Source organism: Sprattus sprattus (assembly GCF_963457725.1).
Source record: "Sprattus sprattus genome assembly, chromosome: 19".
Classification (NCBI taxonomy): Eukaryota; Metazoa; Chordata; class Actinopteri; order Clupeiformes; family Clupeidae; genus Sprattus; species Sprattus sprattus.
This window is the reverse complement of record NC_137917.1, coordinates 10,929,554-10,947,353: the sequence shown is the minus strand read 5'-3', so window position 1 is coordinate 10,947,353 and position 17,800 is coordinate 10,929,554. Positions and strand designations below refer to the sequence as shown.

The window sequence follows — 17,800 nt, the reverse complement described above, 5'->3', positions numbered from 1 at the left end:
TGCCCAAGTGGTCTTCCATCACTTCTCTGCCTTACTAAATGGTAAATGGACTGCATTTATATAGCGCTTTTATACTCATAGAGCACTCTAAATGCTTTACAGATGAATGCCTCAGATATTAACCCAGTCACACACGAATGGCGAAGGCTACTATCTAAGGTGCCAAGTGTCTTGCTCAAGGACACTTCGACACTTGGTGAGGAGGCGTCGGGATCGAACTAGCAACCTTCCGATTGCTGAACCACCATCACCCCTTACTAATGGTCTCCTCCTCCCTCGTCCCCCCCAACACACATACCCGTGGCCGACTGTCTGCTCTTTTTCTCTGATGTGGCAAGTGTTATGCAGCGATGGTGTCAGTGGCTCAAGTATTCATTTCCAGCTCAGGCTCTGCCTTCCTGACTGGTGTTCTTACTTGTCCAGCTGGGTTCACAAAACTCTCACATGAGTAAAGGAGGAAGGACTGAGAGAGAGCAGAAACCCAGGGAAGTGCACGAAGAAGGAGAAGAAGTAGAGGAGGGAGGAGTAGAGACATTTTCAGTTCATCTCCAAGGAAGATTCAAAAGGTTGCTGGTTGTATTGTTTTGACAAGGCTTAGATTAAACAGGTGGGAGTTTGTAAATACACCCACACACACACACACACACTTCAGTGCTATTTCAGTTTATTTTCACTCTCAACTTGTATTGAATCTCCCCTGGGGGCCTTTCCCCCGCCCCCTCCCCGCTATCCAGTGTCTCGCTACACCTCAGGTGTGAAGTCTCAAGTGCAAGTGATGAGAGATAGAGTGAGTGTGTGTGTGTGTGTGTGTGTGAGAGAGTGTGTGTGTGTGTGTGTGTGGGGGGGGTGTGTGATTTAAGTAGCACTGAGGGATGAGTGTTGACACCGTGCAGGATCTAAGTATTTTCACACGTGCTCACCATATCAGACTGGACTGTGTAAACAAGTGTTGGTATGGTTTCATTGGCTGTCTGTGTGATACTGTATGTTTGTCGTAATAATTCATCTTTCTGACACTTTCTTGTCAATAAGTTGAGGTTTAAACAGTATTTTCAGAGAGCCATTGAGTGGAGGCGTGTCGTGAAATTCGCTCATTCATAAACTTCGCGTTAATCCAGATGTGTGAACTTTTTGTATGAATGGGTTAGATTCCATTTGCCATAGTTGATGCCTAGAAAACATTTTGATGTGTAATTAGATACATCATAATCTAGGGCTAGATTGTCATATTGAAGGCTAACGTTTCAGAAAAAAATAAGAGTTCAAATGCTGTATTTGTATGTATGAAACATTTAAAGTAGCAATGGCCAAATACCTCTCTTCCATGCTCTTCTGTCTCCTCCGGGTGCAATCTGTGTAGGTGCCCTTTAGGTCTGCTTCCTGGTTTGGAGCTTGAAAAGCCATTTGAGTGCCCACTGCAATAGATCCACTTCACCAACAGCTCCTTTCGAAGACCTTTTGATTAATGCATTACTATAATAACACTACCCCGCAAAAGCCTTACACTTTTATTTCCCAAAGCTTTCTAAAAAGTCATACTGCCTTCACTCACTCTTTCTAGGTTAAGCTAATTTACTTTTGAAAAATATCTTGTCACTGAGACCCATGTCAATGCATGGCCCTCCCCTTTAATGTCACCAGTTGCTCAACTTCAACCACAAGCAGGTTTATCCTGGGTCAGGTCACAGAACTTTCACCGTGTTTTGATGAAAAGAGGAATGGAGTGGTTGTGCCACATTTAAGGCCATTTCTTTACTAAAATAAAAAAGAGAAGGCAGGGGAGGGGAAACCCCAACATCAAATTATCATCCAATAATTTGGTAAATGCCATCAAAGAAGTCAACTTTTCATCGCTGAACTTGCATCCTCAGCTTACGGTTGACTGGAGATTGGTTAGCCTAATTTTTTTTTCACCGATTGCATTGCATTTGGACCGAGTGGTGTTGCCAGGTAACGGAAATCCTTGATGTCACTCTCGTCTCTGTCCACACGTCACTGGAATCCAGATCGTATCTCTCTATTTCTCTTTCTCTCTCTATCTCTCTTTCTCTCCCTCCCTCTCTTTCTTCTCTGTCTTATGTAGGTCAGCCGACATTATGACTGCTTCATTGAGCTGATAAATGGCAGGGCAAGAGTGTACGCAGGTTTACAGTGTTATATTGCCAGTACGTCTTATCAAGCTGTGAAGTGCTTTGGTTTTTATCCCAGAATTGTGCTTCCTGCTTCACTCTCACTCTCTATACATTTATTTTGTTGAGTTATGTAGGGAAAATATGTGAATGGTTTTATGATCCATGCTTAAAAATAGGGCGCTGCATTGGTGGATGTGAGAATAATCTGGTCAAGCTGTGAGCAGCTTTTAGATGTTGTGATGGTGTTGGGGGTCTGTCTGTCTGTCTGTCTGTCTGTCTGTCTGTCAAAAAAATACAGTTAAGTTGTTTATTTGAAAAGACGTAGCTATGATTAGAAGCTATCTGTTTGGTTTTTAAGTATGGATAATGTCTACTTGCTGGCTTTAACAATCCCTCTGTGATCAGTTACAAATGGCAATGTCTTTCCCTCCTCTGTAACTGCGGAATATGGCTTTTGTCACCTAAGGAACACTAAATGACGGATGTGGGTGTCTTCAGATATCATGTTTCTTGTTCCTATCTATGCTATCTGTGTAAGACATTGAGGTAGACATTGCTAGTTTCATTTGTGTTAGCTCATCTATGTCTGCCATGAACATGTTCTATGATCTTCTGTCCAGTTCATGCCCCATTAAGGGCCATATGTTTATTAATAAATACATTTGTTTTGTCTTTCAGGTGCTGAATGTAGAGAGCAAGAGAGGGAGTCTTGCCCCCCCCCCCCCCCACACACACCTCAGCCAGGCTCCACAGGCTACAGAGTTCCTGAACGGCCACAGCAGCTAGTTCACAGAGAGCCCACGCCATGTCCTAACCCACGGCGTGCCTGCAACTTCCCCCCTCCCCCCTTCCTCCTGGAAACCACCTCCCCTCACCCACTCCCTGCCCGCTCCCTCCTTCTCCTCTTCCTCTTCCTCTTCTCCCCACCTCATTTCTGTCCCATGTGAGTGGTGTGGTGACCAAGCTGGAGTAATGAGCCTGCAGAAGCACACGCAACTGGGCTCAGAGCGGGACTTGCATTCCACCGCCTCGTCCATCAGCCTACCCTCTGTCAAGAAGGCGCCCAAGAAGCGGCGCCTCTCCTTGGGTGCGTTCTTCCGCCGGCGCCCCCGGGAGCCCAAGCGAAAACCCCGTGACTTGGTGTTGTCTGCAGGATGTGCCGCCTCTGTTGGAGGGGTGGAGGGCATTGCCAGCATCGAGAGCATCCATTCGGACACTTACCATGACAAGGCCCTTGGGGCTGGTCCTGCGGCTCCGTCCGCGGCCCCGGCTGCGGCAGAAGCAGCTTCCACTTTCACGTTGGGCTCCCACGCCTCTACTTCCTCGGGGGCGTCATCGTCCCCTTCCTCCTCGTCCAAAGCGGAACTGCTGGAGTGCCCGCTGTGCCTTCTGCGCCACACGCGCGACAATTTCCCCGACATCATGACGTGCCCACACCGCTCCTGCGCTGACTGCCTTCGGCAGTACCTGCGCATCGAGATCAGCGAGAGCCGCGTCAACATCTCCTGCCCTGAGTGTGCCGAGCGCTTCAACCCCAACGACATCCGCGCCATCCTCGCCGACGTCGCGCTCTCGGACAAGTACGAGGAGTTCATGCTGCGCCGCTGGCTTGTGGCTGACCCTGACTGCCGCTGGTGCCCCGCCCCTGACTGCGGGTGAGTCACGGGCACATGACCCCGCCCACCACACAACCACCATCATCTTAGAGCTTTCAAATCGTAGGGCTCTGCAGAGATTCTCTTCATTTGGCTAAGACCATGGACTGAGGAAGGGTACTTAGAGAGAATTCTTAGTGGAGAATTAACATTCCCATTCCCAGCAAAGCTATGTTCTGTGTTTTTACCAGAATTTCCAGATTATAAACCGATTTTGCAAAATATCTACAACCCTGCGTTAAAAACTCGAGTGCATCTTATACACGGCGATACAGTTATTTTCGCCTGAAAGTTAGTAGAACACACAGTAACTCTACCAGATAAAGGGGTCTCTCCCTCTGTCTTTTACATAGGAGAAACAACATTGGATAGATGACACATTTTCTTTCATACTGTCAAATTCGGTCTTCCACAATTATAAAGTAAGGGGTCCTAACCCACGGCGTGCCTGCAACTTCCCCCCTTCCTCCTGGAAACCACCTCCCCTCACCCACTCCCTGCCCGCTCCCTCCTTCTCCTCTTCCTCTTCATCTTCTTTCACACTGTCAAATTTGGTCTTCCACAATTATAAAGTAAGGGGTGTTGTGTATTTGTATGGGTGACAGTATTTGAGTTTGAGAAAAATAGGTCACTTCGTCACGGGGGAGGGAGCCGTGTTAGTGTATAGCATACAGATGACATGCAGATGTCATGTGCTGTTGTAAACAATGCAACTACTCACAAGTTGCATTGTTTACAACAGCACATGACATTTGTGTATGTGCTGTTGTAAACGATGCAACGAGTCACAAGTTGCATTGCTTGAAGGTGGAACATAAGGGAGATAGATACCCTTTTCAAAACTTGTAAGGGCGTAAAAACTAGTTTGTGTAGGACCCAGAGAAACAAATATCTGACGAGGCAAAAAAACCCAGACAATTTTGGAATCCCTGTCGGACGCATTTTTTAGGTCTCGAAAAGAGGACATGTCCGGGTAAAAGAGGATGTCTGGTCGTTCCTACCAGACTGTAGGAGGGTTAGCTGCTATGGAGCGTTTAGTGGTGTGCTAGATAGGTCTCATGCCAGTTAACCTGGCTATGAACTGTCCTAGCTATCTCTAGCTTAGGTAACCATATTAACAGTTCGTAGTTGCTAAGGTGTGTAATATGAACTGATTTTAATACGAAGTGAATTTGAACTTGTGTTGATATGAAGCTACACAGGCACCCAGAGGGTTTTTACCCATCATTGCTTTTTAACTATCCTTACTATCTCTAGCTTATGGAACTATCTTGTTGACTGTTGGCAGCCGCTGTAATGAACTCATGTTAATATGTGTGAATATTTGTTAATATGATCCCGCACAGGTACCCTGAGGGTTTGTACCTTTTCCTATTACCCTTACCCTTCTCAATCACGTTAATTTAATGGTTGCAATTCCCAATGCAAGCATGTCAGAAGATAATTGGTCATGGTACTAGGTTGCCATAGTCTGGGAAGTCCTGCCCCTCTTCTTCCAGCCAATTTGATTTTGCCTCTGAAGTGGGTCTGGCAAACTTTGGATAGCCGTTCATTTCAACATTTCCAGAATCTCTGGAACCAATCACAAACTGGCTTTTGGCTACCTGGCGCACCATTGGCGGATTTAAAATAACCACGTCAACGTAACAAAAGCGAAAGCAAAGAGAAAGCACAGCAAAACTATATACTGCTCTCGCGGCTGTCTTGGATGATTTCAAAGTTAAGTTTTCTTTGAAAATAGAACAGAAACCTGCTCTGGAACAATTCATACAGAAAAAAGATGTGTTTGCTTTATTACCGATCGTTGTATCGTTGTATAGTATCGTTGGTCTTATTGGTTAAAGGCGTGTCCAATTACGTGAGTGAAGTGGACCTCCATTTAGTACTTCGCCAGACTAACTGAGCAAATGAAATGCAGTGAAGGGGCGGGGAATTCCCAGACAAAGGTTGCCAGGGAATTGAGTAACAATTGGACTTAAACGTTTAGCAACTATTCTCACAACTTTACTGTGTGTGTGTGTGTCATTCCTTTGTCCAGATGTGATGTTTGGCCACTATTTCTTTAAGAAATCATGAAGGGTTGCCCAGTAAGGCAATGTAAATTCATCTTATTTGACATCTGACTGAGTTATATAATGGAGTTGCAGTTAAACCTTATCAGCTGAACCTTGGGTCTGACCTCGAGATTAAGCTTGATACACACGCACAGGCACACATGAGCAAACAGACCATGTTCCTCTGTTGGTACGCTTTGCTCCAGAGTAGCAGACAGCGGTGGCATGCAGGCCACAGGCAACACTGGGAGGTTGCTGGGGGACTCCAGTGCAATGCTGTCTGATCACGCTCTGTTTCTGTTTCTGTTTCTGTCCATGGGTTGGCTAAGCTCACGGGTTGCAGTGGTGGCAGGGCTGCTGAAGGAGAGGATCAGAGCAGGGCTCTCCCTCACATGAAGACTGGAAATCTCACATGCAAACCCCCCCAAGGACCCTCTGTATCCCTAGCTTGGTGTACACACTTGCCATAGTGTCTCTCCATTACTCCTCTGGCTACCCCAGCCAATCTCTTCTGTGGCTTTACAGTTAAACAAATGGTCGCTGTGTTTGCTTGTGTCATTTGTCAAAAAGGAAAACCACAAGCAGGATTGCCGTGCTTTCAGTTTTAGACATGGGTGGGGGTGGGGGTTGGGTGTGGGAGGGTGACATCTTTCACTGGGGCTCCAGTGTGGTCCTTCGGCGGTGCTGTGGAATCGATCGTTGTGCCGCAGGCTTCTGTGGGTTTTGGCTTGAGCTGTCGAGGGGAGAGTCAAGCCAGAGCTCCTGTTCCAGCATATCTAGGCCTTGAGTCTTCCCACCACACAGCTAAGCTTTGCCTCAGCCGAGCCACAGAGATGCTGTGATTGGAGGCCAATATAATGACACACGCACTAATCAGTCATGCTACGGCACACAGACATGTCCACAAAGACACTCACACAAACACACCCGTTCACTAATGAAGGCTTGTTCATGCATGCACACATATTACACACAGACTCTCTCACACTTCAGTGGACCATCTATTTCAAGGAAACCCGGACAGAAGTCAAGTTTGGGTCCCAGCAGCTGTTGCTTTTAATACTTCCTGCCTATTAATTTTCCTCCTTCCTCATACCACGCTTGAATGGAATATTAAATGGAGAGGAGGAAAGCTCATGGCTGCAGGCTTGTGTCTGCTGTGGGATCGAGTCGTTCAGTTTTTCCTCCAAAGCCCGATCATGTCGGTAAAAAAATCCTGCATTCACAAGAATGTTACCCCTTCACGTTTTGTTATGATGCAACATTATGCTAAAATCATTTAAATGATTCTAAATTATACTAGCGAGAAGCTTTTTATACTATTTTATATGCTATAATAGTATTCAGTCAGAGTGTTTAAGACTGACCACTTCATCATTCAGTGGGGCTGTTGGTCAGTGTCAGTGTGTTGCTGTGCACTGCAGTAACTCTCTCCCTCTGTCACACTGCTCTGCTCTCACCACTCCCTCTGCTGCTGTGCTGGGGCATTGTCTCTGTGCCAAGCCTTTTCTGCTGTGCTGGTAGCCTGGGCATTTGGATGCATGCCAGGCAGTGTCTGCAGCAGCGATGGCCTGTGCCCAGGGGTCAGGTGGTATTCTCCACCCAACTCTGAGCAGCATGTCATCGCCGTCATCATCGCCAACGTTGTCAACAGCAGCAGCTTAACTTGTAACACACTACCCTGTGCTCACCGAGACGGTCCCCCCCTCCTCTAGGACCAGCAGAGTGAGCTCACTCGACCCAGACGCTCAGCACCAGGGCTGCGGGGCAGAGGGGTGGTGATGGGTCTCCATCAGCACATCAGCAGACTCTTCAGTCAACAGGCCCGCCTTCAGCCCAGGCCACCCACTCCAGCACACAGCCTGGAGAGGCTCTGGAGGAGGGGGTGACCAGAGAGGCACTTGAGGGACACAGGAGGGTGGTGGTGCTTTGTGCTTTTTACTGCATGCTGTCACTTAACAGGGTTGGCGTTCAATTCAAGTTATTTTGAGTAATTTAAGCCTCCTGGGTAACTTCTTACAGGAGGCATGTTGTGAACATCTAGTTCACTTTCTATGAAATATACAACCATGATCTGGATGAGGTGCATGTCATTGAAAAAGGCCACAGAGAGAAGACTCCAGTGTGGGCAGAAGTCATCTTTCAAATATTTGGTTCTTTCAGTAAATGGGTCAACAGGACACCAAGCTTGGTCAGTTCAACCTCAACCTTAATCTACTTGGCTTAGGAGGTAGGGGAGTTGTTCAGCAATTGAAAGTTGGCTAGTTTCATCCCGACAGCTCCTCACCAAGTGTTGAAGTGTCCTTGAGCAAGACACTGAACCCCCAACTGCTCTTGATGTTCAGGTCAGCACCTTAGATAGTAGCCTCTTTCATCGGTGTGTGAATGGGTAGATGTCTGCGGCATTCATCTGTAAAGCGCTTTGAGTGCTCTGAGTAGAAAAGTGCTATATAAATGCAGTTAATTTACTTTGATGTGAAAACAGAAAGCTTCCACCGCCCCACTTGTTGTCATTGTTGACCTTCGCTTGTTGTCTCTTGACACTGAATCTACAAATTGTAAAGGGTCATTGCTCTGTGGCGGTGGCCAAACTGTAGGCTGAAGCACAAACATGCTCACCATCTGATGTCTCATCGCTGACCGAGTTGACCGCTGCTCATCTGCTGTGAAGCTCTGCTAGTGTTTCTGCCTCAGCCATGCATCCCAGACACTCTTTGGGGAGGAGCAGTGCCAAAGATTGAATCTGAGCCACAAACACTCCTACAAACATATACACACACACACACACACGCACATATGCGGTCATGTCATCATCAATTCCCTCTGCCTGACTCTAATGCACACATCGGCTCTGAGCCATCACCCATCCAAAGGCTCTGCATCTAACCAGCACTTTCACCTCTCCCAGCAGATTAATGTGTCTGAACCATAAATCCACATCACACTCCAGCGTCTAGTATAACACGGTCTGTCATGTTGGCTCGGGTCCGTTTTTTAATGTTCTATCACCCAGTTTGTGGAGTGGATGTGAGGAATTGAGGACAGTGAAATGGCAGTATTTTTTTAATTTTTTGTATTGTGTGTGTGCACGTGCATGCGTGTATGTGTACATGTGTGTGCCTGCTTGCCTGTAAGCGTAGTCCTTCATTCAACCCTTGTGCTCATGTCGGACTGGGTCCTCTTTGTTTTCCCAGACCCGCTTCCACTCTTGGCTGCTCTGCTCCTCCTCTTCTGTCCTCCCAACCGTTCTCCCCGTGCCAGAAGCCTGAGCACATGTCCTGCTTTCCCACAGACTTCAGGCATGACAGACGAAGGAAAGAATGATGAGGGGAGAGAGGGAAAGAAAGGATGCAGCATGAGTGAGTGAGAAAGGGGAACAGAGAGAGCGATGAAGAAATTTGCTGGAAAGAGCAAGCGGAGGATGATGGGAGTGGGGGTGGGGATGAAGAGTGGAAGGGTCAGAGAAGGAAAAGCCAAGCTGAGGAAAAGAGGGAGTTTTCCCCAGCCTCGCATGAAACATTGATCCAGGCCAGGCCAAACGGCTTGAGCTTGTCCCATGGTCATGGAAGTGTCAGAGGGCGGCACTCTCAGCAAGCAGACACACAGATGCTGCCAGGAACATTGCCTGGTGCCTGAATACTGGGAACTGGACTCAGGATTAATGATCGCTTTTCCTTCTTGAGGACAGAATGTAGGTCAGACTGCAGCCATCCACGCCGGATTGGTGGATTTGGGGGAGGGTGGTGGGGGTTTGTGGTGTCTGCAATGCCAGCATACTGGGTATTAGCCGAGTGTGACCGTCAGATGCATATGGCGGGGTGGTTGGGTGTGGGCTCGGTGGCTATGTGCGGCTGCTGCTGAAGCCTGCAGGTGTAGCTTTGTACCCACTGGCCTAGAGGAAGGGAAGAGTGTGGAGGTGCAGGGCTGTATTGTCGTCTGAGGAGGCAGCTGTGTCGGTCATTTCACAGCAGACGAATGCATACTGCCATCGCTGCCTTTCATGCATTGCGGGCCAAATTTACGAAGGGTAAACCGAGACCTGTATAAACACTACTGTGACGCACAACATGTCTGAAGGTGATAACCGCGCACTCGCTAGCTCGCTAGGACACCTGTTAGAGTTCAGGGACCCAGGGTTCGCACCTCTTTCTTAGGAACTTGCCTCAGTCAGTGGAGTGAAATTCAAAATTGTTTGTGGTATACGTGTCCCTCATAAGCACCCTGAGTATGGTTTTCTGCCTTTTTAAAAAAACAGGTTGTGATTTTGTTTTACTTGACATTACTAAAGAAACCAGCATTTAGATTACGCCATCTGAAATCACCACAGACTTTCATTGAGGCCCTTACCACAGTGCTCTGCTGATATGTCTGGAGAAGCCATTAGTTATGTAGTTCACCTACCAATTCAATTAAGATCCAGCTGGCAGCTAGTAAAAAATGAGTGATGTTGCCATGGTAAAGCCTGAGACTCTAAGCAGTGGCGATCTGGCGGCGTGGGATGGCGGCCAGCTCTGTCAGCGTGCGTACAGCAGGAGCTCCATCTCTCACTGTCTCGAGATTGAATTTTTCAGCCATTAGTGCCAGGCTGTAACGACCACACGAGTAATGAAGGCTTCCTTCTGATGCCTCAGTCCTGCTCAGGACATTAAAAAACTCCCACAGATGCAGCACAGACCTCAGCTGCAGGAAGACTCTTACATTAGGACTAATTTAATGTATGCCTTCAGTAAATAGGACGACAGTAACATTTATACATGCACACCAAAAATCGGCTATGCCTTGTAACTCAGTTATAGTGTATATAATTAACTGTATTATGAAATGGAATGTTTTTAAAGAAGGGATGTGTTGTCCATGTGTTGTTCGTCATATGGTGTTCGTCAAGTTAACATTTGCAACATCTGTGTACTCCCCAGCTTGATGATATAGTAAGATGACAATAGTGTAGCACCCCATAATAGGTTCCTTATTTGTTGCCCTGATCCCACTTAAGTAATGGCTTTCAGAAGCTGAGGGTTGCCTGGCATCTGTCACGTTGTTTAAGAATGTTAGTTAATTTGCTATCGCTAGGTAGCTAACTATTAACTAGATAGATAACTGGATAACTACTATGTAGTTATAAGCTTGAGCTATGTGTATACAAGTGTTATATGTATACCAGTCTCCTTAACCATGACTAAGTGCATCTTTAGAGGTGGATTTAGTTAATTCACGACAAACTCAATGTGGTAGAAGGAAATGCAAATTAGCACGATGCAACGCTAACAGTGCTGATGAAAAACCATACAGGTCTCATGCTCTGGTACCTGTGCCCTTGTGCAGGTATGCCGTGATTGCCTTTGGCTGTGCCAGTTGCCCTAAGATCACATGTGGCCGTGAGGGCTGTGGCACGGAGTTCTGCTATCACTGCAAGCAGCTGTGGCACCCCAACCAAACTTGTGATGCCGCCCGCCAACAAAGAGCACAGAGCCTACGGCTGAGGACCATCCGCTCGTCCTCACTCACCTACAGTCAGGAGAGTGGCGCTGCATGTAAGGAGACACACACACACACACAAACACACACACACACACACAGCAAAGAACCTGCGGCTTATGACCATTCACCTGTCTTTACTCGCCTCTGGCCAGGAGAGCGGTTCTGCATGTACAAAACATGTGCACACACTCCTATACCATGACTCACAAATGCATAGATCTTAGAATCTCTGTCTGGGGATTAGGCAGCCACACCCACACATCTGTGCTTTCCGTCTCCAGCTGATGACATCAAGCCCTGTCCTCGCTGTGCTGCTTTCATCATCAAGATGAACGACGGGAGCTGCAATCACATGACGTGTGCCGTGTGCGGCTGTGAGTTCTGCTGGCTCTGCATGAAGGAGATCTCCGACCTGCACTATCTCAGGTGAGTCGCCTTACCAGTACCCACCGCACTCCTCGTGTGTGAGTGAGAGAGAGATGTACTGTATTTTATGTGTGGTGCATTAATCTTACAGCACTTGATGTTGTAGTTTGAGGAGTATTGAACATCCTGAGTTTGCCCATAGTTCAGTTTGCTGTGTTATAGTATAGTGTTAGGTCGTTCGTTTTGACTGAGACTTACTGAGGGTCTTTATTTGAACCTGCCAGTCCGTCAGGATGCACTTTCTGGGGCAAGAAGCCGTGGAGCCGTAAGAAGAAGATCCTGTGGCAGCTGGGCACGCTGGTGGGGGCGCCCGTGGGCATCGCACTCATCGCGGGCATCGCCATCCCAGCGATGATCATTGGCATCCCCGTCTACGTGGGCAGGAAGGTGAGTGTGCCCCCCTACCCTCTCAGACATCAGTGAGCGTGTTCATGGCCTTTTGACCTCCTTATGCTTTTACTGTGTTCGTGCAGGAACTAGTTCCTCAGTCTCATGCTGTTGTTGGTTGCTGAGGGGGGAAATGTTTACTCTATTTAAAATGTGTGGTTTTCCAGTCATTCTCCTACCGAAAGAGTTCTGCCATCAAAAAAGAAAGAAAAAAGGAAACGATAGTCATCCAGTTCCAGCCTGGTTTCGTTCACGTCAGAGCATAAAACATGAAAAAACATCAGAGCCGTGTTTCTACAGTTAATTTCGGCGCAAGAGAGCCAAGTGCAAAACACACACATTATTTTAGTTTTGGCGCACTACACGTGGGCTTCTTATTTATTTAAACAACAACGCAATGTGCTCTCATCTTGGCAGGGCCTCTTCCCTGTAAATGAGTGGAGTGGAAAACAGGCCGTCTGATCGCTGCCAGACATTATGAACACGCAATGGAAAAATCACCCGTTGAAAAAGCGGAGTTTGTGTTTCTATAGCCAACGTTGATCTGCTTGTGTCGTCTGTCCTCTCAGCTGAGTCTCAGCTCGTTTTGTAATGTCTGAACATGTCGTCTCACACTGACGCAGATCCACAACCGATACGAGGGAAAGGACATCTCCAACCACAAGAGGAACTTGGTGATTGCCGGCGGCGTGACCCTGTCTGTCATCGTGTCACCGGTTGTCGCAGCAGTCACAGTCGGTGAGTATTACTCGCTCTCTGTCATGTGCTCTCTCTCTACCAAACTTGACTGACCCCAGTCATCTCTCCCGCACCCTCTCGATCATTCTATCCTGCTGCAGAGGGGGGTCCTGCTGCCCTCTGAGGTCTTGCAGCTGCATGACTCGCTCTGTTTGTCTACTGCATTAACAGAACTCCATTGTCTTGACGTGTTTGTTCTTTCTTGTGTTCCTCATAAGAAAAGGAGATTGTCTTCCCCACCGATAGCCCTCACTTGATGAAACACTGGCCTCTAGTGGTCATCTTGAAGTCTAATGGAGTCTGTGGTGGGTGTGTGTTTGTGTGTGTGTGTGTGTGTGTGTGTGTGTGTGTGTGTGTGTTTGTGAAGGTATTGGGGTGCCCATCATGTTGGCTTACGTGTACGGGGTGGTGCCCATCTCGCTGTGCCGCAGTGGGGGCTGTGGCGTATCGGCGGGCAATGGCAAAGGGGTACGCATCGAGTTTGACGACGAGAATGACATGAACGTCGGCAGCGGGGTTGCTGCAACTGGTGAGCGAGGCACACAGACATATTGGAGCTTTGGGTTTATACAAGGGGAACAGTTGGATTGTAGCTCAAATGCAAAACATATCCATACAAACGAAGTTATGATTTTAATGATTCATTTGTATTAATATTTTTTTGGATGATCGAATGCATGTGTCATTCCAAATATTTATGTTCATGTTTGATTATGTTATGTTGAAATGTGTTATTGGTTGATTATGTTATGTTAAACAGTTTCCTTTTGGGGATGAAAAAAGAACTCAAGATTCACAACATTCTGATGTAACATCTATTTGAGTGTCTCTCTCCTCTCCTCTCCTCTCCTCTCCTCTCCTCCTCCTCTTCTGAGTGCAGACACCACGTCGGTGGCGGATACGCGGCACAATCCCAGCCTGGGCGAGGGCAGTGTGGGGGGCCTGACGGGTAGCCTGAGTGCAAGTGGCAGCCACATGGAGCGCATGGGTGCCATGCGGGACAACTTGAGCGAGACGGCCAGCACTACCGCCCTGGCAGGGGCCAGCATCACTGGCAGCCTGTCGGGCAGCGCCATGATCAACTGCTACAACAGGTCAGAAGAGAGAAGCTCTGCAGCCATAAATACTCGTGTGTGTGTGCGAGTGTGTATCCGTTCCTTTACATTATAATCCATCATGGCAGAGTTGTGTAGAGCTTTGAGAATTCAGTCAGAATCTAGCGAGAGCTACAAAAGGCAGTCAGTGCCTGAACACGTGCACATTCCCCTGAGGTGTATTGACCCCCATGTTGCTGCTATTGCTGTCAGTTTATCACTGAATTAACCTCCCTGTACATTGTGAAAGACTTGATGCATCCTGAAGCCAAATACCTGTTTGATTTGCCTTCATGATGGGATCACTAATGTGAGATGACCACACTCGGGTAGCAGTAGGTGTGGCTGACCTGACCTTTGTTCTCTCCTGTGATAGGCTGGAGGTGCAGGCGGATGTCCAGAAGGAGCGCTGCAGCCTGAGCGGAGAGTCAGCCACGGTCAGCCTCGGGACAATCAGTGACAACGCCAGCACCAAAGCCATGGCCGGCTCTATCCTCAACGCTTACACACCTCTGGACAGGTGGGTGTGCGTGTGTGTGTCAGACAGTCATCGGAACATACATTATAGCAATTTTAGTAATTTTTAAATAATATACTCTATAGTTGTGTTTTTTTCCCCCTTCGGTGGTTGGTGGGTATTTTTAATCGTGTGTGTGTGTGTGTGTGTGTGTGTTTGCAGAGACAGCAGTAATGTTGAGGTACAGGTGGACGTGGAGACCAAGAAGCCTCAGCACATCAGCGGTGCGGACGACTGCAGCAACCACACAACCCGTTGTGCCTGGACCTGCCAATCATCCACTGCAAACTCCTACTGCTCTGCACGCTGGGCCAAAGATCCCTCCTCCTCCTCTTCGTCTTCCTCCTCCTCCTCCTCCTCTTCGTCTTCTTCGGGTAAGAAGCATAAGGGCAAGTTGAGAAAGAAGAGTGGAGGCAGCACCGGTGGAGGCGGAGGCGGAGGGACGCAAATCAATGAGACACGGGAGGAGCCGGACGCCCACCTGCTGGAGCGCCACAGTGTCCACTCCAGCGGCCCAGACTCGCCCTCGCTCAGCGGCAGCCTGCCCTCCGTGGCCGACTCCCACTGCAGCCAGCTGTCCGAGCTGAGCGCCACCTCCGAGCCCGGCCCTGACGCTCCCGCCATCGCCATCGCCATCTCCCCAGCCCCAGCCCCAGCCCCAGCCCCAGCCCCAGCCCCAGCCCCAGCCCCCCACGCTCGGACCCCGGCACAGCTGCAGCAGCACGGGCGCTTTTCGTCAGTCAGCCCCCTGCCTGAAGTGGAGCACGACCGGCTGGAGAGCTGCCCGGAACAGACCAGTTGTGGTGCTGGTGGCGGGGTCCTTCTCCCAGTTGCCTCGGGGTCTCCCCGCTGCCCTGAGGCGCCCGCGTTGTGCCTGATCGCGGAAGAGAATGTGAGTATGGTGATGTCAGCCGAGCCGCAATCCCGCAGTTGTGCAGGGCACGAGGAGCAAAAGAGGGGAGATGACAGCAACAGCAGCAGTAGCCCAAGCCCACAGCGCCAACTGCGGGTTGGCAGGGGCAGCTGCATTCAGAGCGACCTCTGAATCAGACTTGAAAATATATACACACACACACACACACACACACACACAAGCGTGCGTGTGTCCATCTCTGCACAGACTGACAGCACTGCAGTGCCTCTCTGAGCTTTAAGCTCCCACCCACCCCCCACCCACCCTGGTTTACAGATGGGGTGCAGCAGCTGGTTTGCTTCTCTAATCCCTCATTTCTCACTCACTGTTCATGCCCTCTCCAGTCCTTACTAGAGCGCCTCCTTTCTAACATATGCTGTGATCGCTGTCGCCATCGGAGATCTCCATTGTGATTCAAAGGAAGCAAGAAAGGGAGCAAGTGCAGTGCTTCTATGGACGCTGTGAGATTTGGTGTGGAGGTGTGGTGATGCCAGGGTGTAGCAGGCAGACTCATCTTCACTCAGGCAGCCATCTTCACTCTGTTGGATAGAGAACAACTGTGCTAGCAGCCACGCACGCGCACGCACACATGCAAACATGTTTAAGGCTGCCTCTGGGGGCTGATCTCTCTCTCTCTCACACACACACGCACACACACATGCAAGGACCCTCATGTTTCAGCTCTCTCCCAAACCTGGCTCCATGTTAATCTTCATAGGGACCACGCAATAATTTTTTTGTTATTATGATGAAAAAAATTGTCATTGTTGGTATTCTTTTTTTTTTTTCATTTTTGTAAATGATCTCCACATTTTTGTGAAGTCCATTGCATCATCTCTTTATTTATTAATTTCTTTCCTTTTACATTACACTTTTTTTAATGGTGGTTGACCTGCGGCTATGCACCTCATAGGTGGTGAGTGGGAAAACAATGAAGAGTAGAAAGACCAAGAAAGCAGGAGAGGGGTAACCCCGCCTTCTAGCCCGAGAGGTGCCTCCCCGCCCTCTTGCCCGAGAGGGGTCACCCCGCCTTCTTGCCCGAGCCCCAGAGGTTGAACCTCCAGGGGACTGTGAGCCGATCAGCCCCGGTCTGGAGGAAGGAGGCTGGCACCCTCCGACTGGGAACCCAGGATTAGGCCCTCGTGCCTGGGCACAGAGGGGAAGGCAGGTGGGTCCAGACGGATTTCCTGCCCCTGTGCGGGCGGTGAGGGGCAGTGGGGAGTGGGGAGCTCCTGAGTAGGGGTGCTGGGCTCAGACCCAGGGGGGCAGTCCGGGAGGATGGGGTCGGACTGGGCCCAAGGGATGGGGAAGGGGTCCACCGGCACCCAGGCCTGAGGCAACTGGTCCAGGTTGTCAAGGTGTTCGTCGTCAGAGAAGTCCTGGTCGTCGTCGTCTGCGTTGCCGTAGCTCTCCAGACCGCTCTCGGTCACAGCCTCGGTCCTCCTCCTCATCACCACCACCCTCGCCCTGTCGCCGTAGAGGCATGTCAGTGCACTCAGACCCCACCTCCATGTCACACACACGATCCTCCACCTCATCTTCCTCCTCGTCATCCTCGTCTTCGTGGATGTCAGGCACCCTCTCATCTGTGGCAGATGAGTACCGGGTCCTCCTCAGGGCCGGCTGCTGCTGCTGCTTTCTGGGCCTAAAATGGCGGCTGTAGCGAGCAGCACCACCACCTCTCTGGCAGAGGCAGACTGAGATGGACAGATTGTTCACCTGTGTCTCTAAGGCTTTCAGGGTAGCAGTGACTCTCCAGTGGCCAGGCACAGTTAGATAAGATGACGACCAAACCTGCCTGTTTCTCTGCCACATGCAAAAAAAGAGAAAATGTTTAGTTTTTGCCGAATCTCTGGAAACTGATTGATTTTTCTATATCTGCAAATTTATGGTGCCTTTTGGAATGTATTATTTTTTTTTTTCATCAGTCTGTTTCTTATAATTTGCAACAGTTAAAAAGAAAAGAAGAAAACACTTCAGCTGAATGTCTCCCACTAACAAATGTTTGGAAACCAACAGTTCCTGTCTCTGACATCTTGAATAAAAAAAGACTTGTGCGTGAAATCGCCTACCAAAGACAGAGCTCAGCTCAGGCCCTCTGCCCAGTCTTACTACTTGAGGTCAGTCTGCACCTCCAGAGACTGACAGTAGCACACCATAGCTGCGGCAACAACTGAAACGAACTCCCTGACGCCTGACATGCAGGATGAGCCTGACTGCTGTTAACTTTTAACGTTAACTAATGTTTGTTTTTTTGTACGAGCTTCCCAAAGCCCGCTTGGGAGTCTGTGAAGCCATGTCACGGCCTAGACATCTGCACTGCTCACTTGTTCCGATGTTGTAATCTCCGTACTAGAGGCGTCTCAAAAGCAGACTGGGTGGAGAAGACTATATGAAACCCTTATT

General features: G+C 48.9%; 1 protein-coding gene across 1 annotated transcript; it reads left to right on the top strand.

Moving 5' to 3' along the window:
- Window positions 1-3,091: 3,091 nt before the first annotated feature.
- Window positions 3,092-16,654, top strand: LOC308381069 (E3 ubiquitin-protein ligase RNF19A-like). Its single transcript, XM_080858579.1, has 9 exons — window positions 3,092-3,787; window positions 11,164-11,372; window positions 11,601-11,745; window positions 11,970-12,132; window positions 12,756-12,870; window positions 13,238-13,399; window positions 13,751-13,964; window positions 14,341-14,484; window positions 14,644-16,654. Exons 1-9 carry the CDS (start codon window positions 3,105-3,107, stop codon window positions 15,524-15,526), a joined length of 2,718 nt encoding a protein of 905 aa, XP_080714705.1. The 5' UTR covers window positions 3,092-3,104; the 3' UTR covers window positions 15,527-16,654.
- Window positions 16,655-17,800: the final 1,146 nt, after the last annotated feature.

Excerpts from the sequence above, each read along its gene's own strand:
- LOC308381069 (XM_080858579.1), top strand. The coding sequence starts at position 3,105 with ATGAGCCTGCAGAAGCACACGCAACTGGGCTCAGAGCGGGACTTGCAT. Across the intron at positions 13,400-13,750 it reads CAGCGGGGTTGCTGCAACTG|ACACCACGTCGGTGGCGGAT; the intron begins GTGAGCGAGGCA and ends TTCTGAGTGCAG. Across the intron at positions 14,485-14,643 it reads GCTTACACACCTCTGGACAG|AGACAGCAGTAATGTTGAGG; the intron begins GTGGGTGTGCGT and ends GTGTGTTTGCAG.